Source organism: Liolophura sinensis, chromosome 1 (genome assembly GCF_032854445.1).
Source record: "Liolophura sinensis isolate JHLJ2023 chromosome 1, CUHK_Ljap_v2, whole genome shotgun sequence".
NCBI lineage: Eukaryota > Metazoa > Mollusca > Polyplacophora > Chitonida > Chitonidae > Liolophura > Liolophura sinensis.
In genome coordinates this window covers 34,520,457-34,532,073 of record NC_088295.1, presented here as the reverse complement: position 1 = coordinate 34,532,073, position 11,617 = coordinate 34,520,457, and the positions used below count along the sequence as shown (strand labels likewise).

The window sequence follows — 11,617 nt, the reverse complement described above, 5'->3', positions numbered from 1 at the left end:
TGATTTATTTGAAGAACAGGGACGTGTAAGGACAACCTGATGAAATCCCCTGTACAACTTTTTTCTCTATCCCAAAGCTTTTAAGAAATAACCTGACAAGTTAAGTTTGGAGCAGTTGGATCTGGTAAATACATGGCACAAGTATGACGAATGAATAATTAATAGTTCTGTGGACGGAAAAGAAAATGCCAAAAATTGTGGACACCTTTATGGCATAATCCATATATTGATGTGTAACAGCATAGCAAGATTCATCACAAGATTTACAAGTTTTATGCTTCTTTGAAACAAGCATGAAACTCAACTATGCTCAGCTATTAAACAGGAAAGCTGAAAACTTGAAAAGATACAGTTTTAAGAAAAGATTTCTGTACAATGTTATTAAAATATCTACCTGAGCTTGTGCTGCTTCAAAACAAGCAGTGGCACATACATATGTACTGCTGTGGTCGTGACATCATTTATGTACCTTATTCTACATGAACTCAGTAAAACTGACCCATCTTTTGGTTTAATTTAACGGCAAAGAAAACATTAACCTGAAGTATTTAGCAGAAAAACCACTAAGCTACAGTGTCCAAGAAAATACTTCAATTTTTTTTCCACAGAGTAAAATATATTGGAAACACCGGATTCTACATTGGTTGTATCTGACCACATTGTGACAGATCACATTACATCAGGTTTCTGCGAGATAAGTTTAACCCACACAGACTGCCAGACTTCAAAAATGCATGAAAATCCAGAGCTATGTATGCACTTGACGAATGGACCTTGAAACAAACTATTTGAAGCAACATACAAATGTGACATCACTAATAGCCAAATGGTCTGAACAGACCACAGCAGAACTGACTTTTTCAAATGCATTTTACTTGTTTGAAAAAATTCTTAAAGAAATAATAAAAAGCTGAACTTCATGTATCTTCCTGGTCAGTATTTAAAGGTCTTTCGTCTGATATATACTTCATGTTAGTAGTTTCTTTTCCTTGAAAGAAGAGAGATGCATACAACTTACAGTAATTTACATGTCCTTCTTGACAATATTTTACACCTGTATGAAAGTATACTTGGTCTAAACCGCTAAATGGAGATGTAATACTTCTGTAGAATTATCAGATATTCCTGACAGAATCTGCATCTAATGGGACCCACTTTCTGGTAATCATGCTGAGGTAAAGGTGAAGACATGACTATTGGTAGACAAACTTTCCTCAAATGATGGTGAATGGATCACGCATCAACTGCTTATAAGATTCACCTGCATCCATGCCTTGGTTGACGGATTGAGGTGTATGCAGAAAATTGCTCCATGGTCAAATGTGCACACTTTATTGACTTCCAAACTGTAGCAGAAGGTTAAATTCAACTGGAATACAAAACTTCAACCAGATTCAATTAATCTAAGTGTGAAGACAACACAAGAGTTTTGGTTTCAAAAATACTCAAACTATTTAAAGTTAAAAGTTAAAAGTAAGGTACTGTAACTTGATATTAGAAATAACAGTGTTACGGAATTTCAATTTTGGCACTGCAGGTTGGAAAAACAAAGGACTACAAAACAAGGGTGCCTTTCAAGGCATAACACAACTGTGTAGAAGTGTAGGGTTGAAAAGCATACTACTTTACAAAACCCACAATAGATTATGTGACTATTTAAAACATAGTGTGTGTGTGTGTGTGTATATATATATATATATATATATATATATATGTATACATAAATATGTTCCATAGTCACGTCATTTATTGTGGCTTTAGTGAAACCACTTGATATACACTCTAATTTATACAACTAAACTTCATCAATATTTTGCCATTTTTGTCTTTCTAACAATTAAATTATTGCACGTCTCTTATTCAAACGAATATGGCCAATTTACTTCTGTTGTTCTTGACACAGTAAAGCAAGTGATGGTACAAAAAGTATGTATTGGGTCCTCTTTCTTTTTTCAATATGAAATGCCGCAAAAAGTTATCTCCCTTTCTCGCTCAAAACTTTTCTCAGGACTGGCTGTACTAAATTAGTAAAAAGCCAACATAACAGCAGAACAGTTCAACACCAGAAAATTTATGAGTGTAATCTGAGATGGTCAGCCATACAGTTTCTTGTCCTGTATAACCTCTCTCTGTCGCTTCAAAATAGCTTGATTCTTCTCATGGATTTTCCGTATACGCTCATCAAGCTGGATTTCCTCTGGGGTCCTTCCTGAAAACAGAAGTCACAAGAATTGCTGTGGAGAATGAAATGACAATTAGTGAGCATAACAAAGATTCGTATAGGTTCGTTTGAGTGAAACAAACATAATCTTCCATTTCATGTCCAAAGTGTTAACCTTTTTTATGAAATTCTCTTTTATTCTATTTTGGTCTGTATTCAGGTACAGGAGGATATCCAAGTACAACTGACACAAACAGCACCAAACACTACAAACTTATTTCAAAACAAACCTTTTGTACTGTTTGTATCACCACCAGATCGCAAATCTGCATTCTCTGGGGAGGTTTTTAATTTGATTTTCTTGCTGGCCCCTGAATCAGACCTCTCTTCTGACTTCCGCTTGTCATCGCGTGACAGTCTCCTGGGCAGATCAGGGTCTCTGGGAGATACACTAATCAAGTGGTTTGTTTTCACCACAGCTTCTTCTTCCTTGGCCTCATCAGAATCTTTTCTCACAAGTCTTTTGGCCTTACTCGTATAAACAGGGCTTGAATGCACAGCCAAGCCTAACACAGGTCTTGATCTAATACTACTGTCAGTTTTGCGAATTCCAAACTTGAGTGGCTTATCATCGAGGGCATCTTCCTCCATCACATGCCTCCGTCGCTTACGCTGCCCGGAATCCAGTTCCCTACTGTCTACGGGATCCTTAGTTCTCATAGGAATCCCCAGCCGCTGGTGAATTGATCCCCTATCCCGTGATGAGACTTTTGGCTTTGTGGAAGATTCTGAAACAAGTTACCATGGTCATATTTTAGACCAAACCTAAAAATATGAGAATATAACTGAACACAAGGTTTTGGTTCGCATGGCATTTTCCAGCTGAGGCATGATCTGCAGTTGATAAAAGAGACACTCTATCTCAGATAGATTCATAAAACAATGATCACAAAAGAAGTTTGTTACCCTATCGCAACTTTACACTTGGATACATGCATGTGTATAAACATGAAATAATATGAAAGACATGAGACAGTTTAAGTTATCTAACAGCCGTATTTGGTGAAACAACAAAGCCTATGGGCAGAGCCTGAAAGAATCCTATTTATGATACCAGAAAACTTCTCAACCTCCCCCCCCCCTTCCAAGAAAACAACAAAAAAATATAACAGCAGCCGCAGATGGTTGGGGGTTTCCCTCTCGCATTCTTCCCACCATAACGCAGACCATCATATAGTCTAATTCTTCAACCTTTTTTGCAACCAATATTTTAAAATATTCTTAACTAGAGGGTGTAGAAAAGTAAATTGCAGTTTTATGAAGCTTGCATCTTTATTGACACAAACTAATAATTTTTAGTGCCATTCTCATAATAAATGAATGCATAAATTCCACTGAAAAAAAGTGCTTTAGTGGTTGAAAAGGTTAAAGATTTACAGTAAGTGTAATATTCTTGAGCACAGTGTACATCGTAAAAAACATATCAAAAATAAGTAAATCTAACCCCCCCAAAATATAGCTATTGAACTTACATAAATATGAGATGCATGTATTAGAGCAAGTCCATGACATCAAAACAGACCAGTGCAGTGGTCCACAGTGAAACAATTTTAGTTCCAGAAAATGTTGGACAGTGTTAAATAAATTCCCTTTTGGAGACTGAGATTAAACAAACATCTTGTGTCTCACAATTCAAAATCTTCACTACATGGACACAAGGGCCATGTTTAAATGTGCTTGCCTTTCAATTACTACGACACATATGATGCAGGTCCAAAACTTTCAATAAAGACCACTAATATGGTGTCCATATCACTCATCACACGTGACATGTGGGAAAGTTAGTCAATAACTCACCAAAGGCTGGTAGTTTTTAATGGGCACTCAGGTTCCTTCGTCCTATAATGCTGGTGGCAATCATACAAAATGGTGAAAAATTCTTGAATATGCCATGAAAAACAATAAATAAACAAATGTATAAGTGGCCATAACCTGTTTGACTTACCAGAATTAAAAGTGATATTGACAACAGGACTGATTCTGTTCTCAGCATCTTCCTTCACTGGACCAGCATCACCCCGGTCTTTTGTAGTCTCTTCTTTCTCCACACCATCTTTAGTCCTGAGGGAGACAATAATACTGCGAGCATCACGTTTTTTGCCTGACTCCTCTGCACTACTTGAAGTACTACCACTTTCTGACCTTGGGGACAGAGAACGCGATCTCACTTGAGCATTCCTACTCCTATTTTTTACTATACCAGCTTGTTTCACAGACCTCGCAGGTTCACTGTTCACTTTGACAACGCTGGTGACCACAGTTTTCACTGAGCTTTGTCTCGTCTCACGTTCAGGAGACACTTCCTCGACAAAACGTTTCCTTCGGTGTCGACTGGGGCTGTGACGAACTGGGCGCCTCTCAGGTGTGTGATTACGTCTGTTTCTACCTTCTGGTCTGGAGTTATCTGCCCTTTTCAGACGTTGTCTCTGCTTTCTCTCCCTCTCAATATCTGCACGGGGTCGTTCAAACACTGAAGTCGCCTGCCCGCTGGACACCCGTTCTGTGCGAGCTGACTTGCCTGTATGTTTGAACCGCCAGGTTAAAGCCTCTGTGTCACTACTGTTACTATCAGACAATGATGCTGACCTTCTGTCCGAGTCACTGTCACTATCAGAGCTCAAAGACTTCCTGACCTTTCTCTCTAACTTCACAGAATCCCGGGAGGCCTGTCGCTGACCTTTGACTCTTGACCCTGCCTCAGCCTCCTTGTGTTTCCGTCTCTCCCTTTTCCTGTGGTTGGAGGACACTTTTCCGGATGGTGACCTGGAGTTAGATCTACTCCGGTTGCGCTTATGTCTGTACTGTTTTGGTAGCTCTTTACGAGCATCTTGTTTAGGCTTTTTTGGCGGGACAATACCTTTTAAGGAAACAGTCTTCTTCAAGTCTTTCACTTCCATAATTTCCATGAATTTTTTCTGCCGTGCAGCAAATAACTGTTTTTCCTCAGGGGACATGGCTTCACTTACAGGATGTCTGACATTACACACACTTTGCTCTGAACTTTCATTTTCTTTTGGAATATTTGGCTTTAGTCCCAGTCTACTTTTCACATTACTCACACCTGTACTAACAGGTTTCACCACATTTTCTGCACTCTGTACTTTATTTGTCTGTACTTTAGGTGGGGAAACCACAGCCCTAGAATCCTCAGGACTGTGTTGCTGTTTCACACTTTGATCTGTATGAGAAAACTGGACAATTCGACAACGTTCTGAGCCAGGTTCTGTATTACTATTAGTATCAGTACCTGCACCAATGTTTAAGGAAACATTACTAGTTCTAGCTTCTTCACTTTCTGAATTATCAGATTTCTGAAAATTCACATCTGAACTGCCCTCAGTCTCTTTCTCAGTTTGGTCTCCACTTTCACTTTCTGAACTTTGACCATTTTCATAACCTGCCACTTCTTCTCCGCCCAGTTCATCCTCACATTCATTTCCTTCCTTATCTGAAATATCAACGTTCAACTGATCGTCCTCTTTCTCTGAATCACTCTCAACATCCTCTCCTGGCACCAACTCGTCAAAATCAGACTCGCTATCTGAATCATCACTTCCACTAGAATCAATACGGCTGAATTTGTTGGGAACTGCAAACAGAAAATGTCAAAAAATAAACGTCATTCAACAAATGTATTCACATGTAACAGAATTCAGGAATTGGCACACACTTAACACTACCCGTTCAGATAGAGGGCAATATCCAGCTCATACTATGTCTTCTTTCTATTCATTCAAATGATTAATGGTTTGAACTGTATTCTATGTATTTATATATTTTGGTAATGTGAAGACAATACCTTTGGATCTATTTGGGGATGATGTCCCGCTGTTGCTATCAGAGACAGAGCTCGCCCATTTATCCTGAGGCCTCAGAAACACATTGTTGGAGGATATTTCTTTATGGGAGTTGGGGATCTGTTTTCTGTTCTCTGTCCCTGACAGAGGGTCTTCTTCTGGGACAGTGTTAATGACGATCAGATTACTGCCAGCTTTACCCCCACGAAAGGTGTTAGGTGCCATGCCACCACGGCCTGCCCCACGTAACCCCCGACCTCGTCCGCGGGCCCTGCCATGCCCTCTCCCTCGTGAGAAATGGTGTGTGACTATTGGTGCACTGTTTTGCTGAGGAATAGGTTGTGGAAACTGTAAGCAAAGTCATCAGACGATTAAAAACAGAGGACTACAGTGAAGGCAATGTAGTCACAACATTTCAACAAAATGAGACGTGGATATGGTGTATAAATATAGCTCTACTGTACACAGACAAGAGCATTTCACAATTGCCCGCAAACGCTGTTTTCCTTTCATGTACTTTTCACCTGTGAAACAATGGCAAATGTTTTTTCGCTTCCCAACAATTTCTGTTATGTAATAATTTTAGTATTAACGGCATTTCATCAAATAAATTTTGGTGTTTGGTGTTTCTTCCAGATCTCTGTTCCACTTACTTTGTAAAGTAAAAATTACCATAATCCCTCAACCTTTCTGTTTAAAATGTATGAACTGTCACTGAATGATTGAGGTATATGAGTGCAAACTATGAATAAAATTTGGGACAGAACTGGGTACTCTGAATTTGTCAGTTTGAGTTATCTCCCCTACTTGAAGCGTACATTGCAACATGTGATAAATACAACTTCCACAACAGGCATGCAATCAAACCAATCTCAGAATACTGATTTCATATGAAACAGATGTTCCTTGGTCCTACCAAGGATTCATCGGCTGTACTACTTCCTGTCCACTGTGGCAGATAGCATTGCAGGCCCACTGTACACACAGAGATTCAAAAAGACCAATTTTTTGTGAGGCCACTTGTGGCACCAAAGTACAAGTGTCTAGTGACACCTTGGCCACAGTATATTTAGGGCTCTTAACTCAGGTCTTCGGACAATTAACTCTGTCCAATGTTAACTAAGGATTACTGTTCAGCGTTTACTTCAGTGAGTGAGTAGCCAAGCAATTTTTGTGGGAAACAGACTTTTCGGTTCCTTGAATTTATAACCTAGGAACCGACACAGAAACATGTAATGTCTTACACTTGAATTATCTACCATTATATCACATTCGCAAAAAGAAAACCACTATACCTCATTTACACTCAGTATGTTCTGTGCACAACTCACCTTTGGACTTTGTACAATTCTGTTACTGGAGGAGTTCTGTCCCTTGGTTTTCAGTGCTGCAGCTCTAAGGGCAGCTAACTCTGGGTCCTCCTCAGTGTCACTGCCTCCATCCCTTGATGTTTCATCTTTATCTTCAACCCTCTGTTTAGGAAGAGTCAAAATATAAATGACTGCTACTTTTCACCATTCCCAGTTGTTACTTTGTACAAAGCAAATACTAGTATAACAGTCTTTGTTTTGATGGAGTTCTAAGTGTTAAGTTGCTACAGATGGATACATGAATGTCAATCATAACTCAATACAATGTCAGTGCAACTATAATAGGAGTTCTGCCCTCTAAAAGGGAAGTCTTAATAAAATATGTCATCAGTAATTTTGACATTAAAACCAAAGACATTTTACATCAAGTTCATATTCAGATAACAACATCACCATGTAGACTGGGGTTTATTGGGAAGCAACGGGAGACTCGGACCTGGCTTACTCGTACAAATCAATCTGTTGTTGGTACATGAACAAATGTTCAAAACAAAACACAAGACCACTCATCAGCTTTATACATACAACAAAAAATATGTGGAGTAACTTACAGGTTTCATGGAGGCCAGGACGGCAAAACGCAAGGCTTCCAAATCATCATCCTATGAAGAAAAAAATAGAGAAAAACAATGTATTCATAATACAATATGAAAAATTAACAATTAATGTGGTTTCTTACGATGCAGATACATTACAAGATCCAAACAAAGCACACTATTCTGACAAGTTCTGGACATTGTAATTAGCTTTCCCATCAAAGGAAGCTTAAACAGTATATCATTTGCTTGCCGTAGTGTTAGGATGCACCACATTTATTTCATTTCAAAATGTCTCCACAGCTAAATGAAGCACCAGTATATCAGATTACCAAGCCTGGAAATAAGTTTTGCGTTGTTGCAGGACAGAAAGGCAAATCTTTCGGCTATTCACATTATTGAACTAGCTACAGTGTTATTCTTATTTATTTATTTATCTGATTAGTGCTTTACGCCATACTCAAGCATATTTCACTCACACAATGGCAATCAGCATTATGGTGGGAGGAAATCGGTGGAAACCCATGACCATCCACATACTGCTGGCAGACCTTCAAACGCATGGTCGGATTGTAATCCAATATATCTCAAGATTTAATGTGTCTAACACCATATGCAAGATTTTTTCACTACTGTGTTCACAGTCAGATATATGGGTAGAGAAAAGCAGAATGCCCGGAGTAAATCACCTAATTTTGATGAGAATATGTCATATTAATGGAAGTCAAGTAGGCTTTATGAAACTTGATGCCTTCCCATACTTCCACTAAATATCCTAGGATCAATGGAATTAGGATTCCATTTTCGGGAAAGTAATTAAATTAACACCTCATGTGGCTGCACAACTATAAGGCAAGCATGTCAACCGTACAGCCGTTTACACTCTCCCCTTGCAATACAATAATAAAGGGAGGTACAGAGAGCTACCTCTTGTATCAACTGATTGACTGTTTTTAGAGAATTTTTCACTTATGACAGCAGTTTGGTTTATGGGTGGAGGAAATCAGAATGACTTGCGTAAACCGCCGACTTTACCCAGGTACCTGACAAACTTGCTGACTTAAACCTCACGGCCAAAACAAAGAGAGCTGGATTTCAACATGTGACCTCACAGGTCAATGGCCTGATGGTGGCACCAGAAAGCCAGCTTTGCTACCTGTTGGATGCTCAACATAACATTGGATCATTTAGTTGTGGAATGTAACTCTCACACCGTGCAACATGAAGTGTTGGGAGAGTAATGGAGAGAAATTGCTTGTAATGAGTCGGTTCAACAGTAAACAACATTTACCCCATCTTCACACATGCATTATGAATAAAATTTTTCAACCATAAATAGACACTAACCGAATGGTCCTCATCATCAACTAACCTGTTCTGATTCTTGCCGAACCAAATGTGATCCATGACAACTGCTCAAATTTTCAGACACTACCCCCCACTATGGCTGTAAACCTCTGTAACCATTTTGATCACTTGCGAGACTGAAGCGACTAGCACCATATGATGTCAATGGAAGCCAGCCAGCCAGCCAAATGGGTGACCAGACCTGTCTAGTGTTACTATAATGACTGCCATAGGTATTACCTCCCTTAAACGACCTGATTTCTTTCTACGCTCACATCGATCACGTGACTTGTACGCAGGACTATCAGAGCCAGATGGTGGCCACAGTGTGTGTAGTGCCTGAAAATGTATTTATTTACTGGATTTGTGTGGTTGTCATGGATCGTTTTTGGTCTGGAGAGACTCACATTAGGTTAGTTGATTTTGATTACTCAGTTGACGTCGGCTTACACTGGGGCAATTTTAATGTGCACGTGAAGATGCAGTGAACATTTACTGTCGATCCGACACATCAGAAGCAGTTTCTCTCCGTAACTCTCCCAGCACTTCATGTTCCTCAATGTGAGAGTTACATTCTGAAACTATGGATCTTTCAGTCTAGGCTACTTTTCTGTCTACTTTCAAGGGTATGGCAATTAAAATATTACGATGTGTGAGAACTAAAACCTTTTTCAAGTAAATAATATCAAAGTTTATAGTGAGTGAGTGAGTCCTTGGGGTTTAACGTCGTACTTAACAATTTTTCGGGGCCTCCATGGCTCAGTCGGTTAGGGCGCTAGCACAGCGTAATGACCCAGGAGTCTCGGCCGTACGTGGGAAGTCTGCCAGCAACCTGTGGATGTTCGTGGGTTTCCCCCGGGCTGTGCCCGGTTTCCTCCCACCATAATGCTGGCCGCCGTCCTATAAGTGAAATATTCTTGAGTACGGCGTAAAACACCAATCAAATAAATAAATAAATAAATAACAATTTTTCAGTCACATGACGGCGAAAGTTTATAGGGAATCTTACATACAAAACTGGGGTGCTTTCATAGGGTGTATTTACAAATAATATAATACCCTATAGTATACTGTATTTACGGCCTTGAATTCAGCTGTTGTCTTTAGTTCAATCACAAAGTCATGGACTGAGACTGAAAGAGTGGCCAACACATTACACAGGCAACACATTTTCTTTGAATACGCATACTTTCTAAATATTAACATCTCAACTACAATGGCAGTTTCTACTTTGTAACACTACATTTCCATATAATCACGTACACCAAATCATGCGATTAACTCACAACGTTCAACACTCTTAGCCAAAACAATTCCCAAGTTTACACAATTTACCTCGTCCCCGGAAGCCATTTTCATTTTCTCTCGCACATGCTGACATAGATCCATTGAAAGTTTCGTAAACTCTAAGCTCTAGCGGAGAGACGTAATTCAAGAGCAGGAACATTCACTATGACATTTAATGCGGCAAATCTTGAAACCCGTAGTTTATATGTAACTGTATACACTTAAACAGATTATCTAGCAAATATATGGAATAAATATGATGACCTAGAAATGTACGAACCATGATACGAAACAACGGCCTGGAAACACAGAGCTAGTGTTTTAAACTGATTGGTCAGTTGGGAAAACGTGGTTTGAAATTTTGGAGGGACATGTTGAAAGGGAGAAAGCAGGTCAATGTAGCAACCGTTTGAAAGAAATCCCTGGCAAATTTCTCGTCATCAAATGCAGAACTCCATGTAAGTATTTCTAAGTGACTTATGCACAGCCCACAGCCCAAATACCTCAAGACTTATTTTGTCGAAGAAACAAACGACCAGGCTAGGAAGGCTTAAACAAAATTGGTGACCGAAGTGATGCAGTTGGTGAGTCAGTGAGTGAGTTGGTCTCAGGCCGACTCCCGATTCAGCCATGTACTGTTGTAGTGCCAGTGGTTTGAATTTTAATATTCATCTTGATATGATTATATGGTGTTTACTTTTATATGATTACTGTTTTTAAACTGATACTTGAATCCATATCCATACAAGTGATGGTTTTCACAAACTCTCAAGTTCTTGTGTTTGTCCATTTGCAAAAATTTATTTTCTTGACTGATGTAGTTCTTCCCTCTCCTCTTGCCCTTCTCCAGGAAGTTAGTTATGGCTTTGAATGGGCACCTTTTAATGACTTTCAGTTTTGTGGAATGTGCACTTTGAAGTATCACTGGAACCTATCAAAGCCAAGTTGACCTGTAAAGGCAGAGCTCAGCTTCAATTCTGTTGAACTCCACAGGGAAAATTTCACTTTTTATTTGGTGTGAACTAATTCCTGAAGTCATCCAAACTGTAGACATGTCAA

General features: G+C 39.3%; 1 protein-coding gene across 1 annotated transcript; it reads right to left on the bottom strand.

The window, feature by feature from the left end:
- Window positions 1-1,822: 1,822 nt before the first annotated feature.
- On the bottom strand, window positions 1,823-10,630 carry LOC135481943 (dentin sialophosphoprotein-like). The gene is made up of 7 exons (XM_064761728.1): window positions 10,607-10,630; window positions 7,940-7,990; window positions 7,350-7,490; window positions 6,021-6,366; window positions 4,167-5,810; window positions 2,452-2,949; window positions 1,823-2,209 (listed from the first exon to the last, which is right to left on the bottom strand). The coding sequence occupies exons 1-7, from the start codon at window positions 10,628-10,630 to the stop codon at window positions 2,094-2,096; spliced, it is 2,820 nt and encodes a 939-aa protein (XP_064617798.1). The 3' UTR covers window positions 1,823-2,093.
- Between the last annotated feature and the right edge of the window lie 987 nt (window positions 10,631-11,617).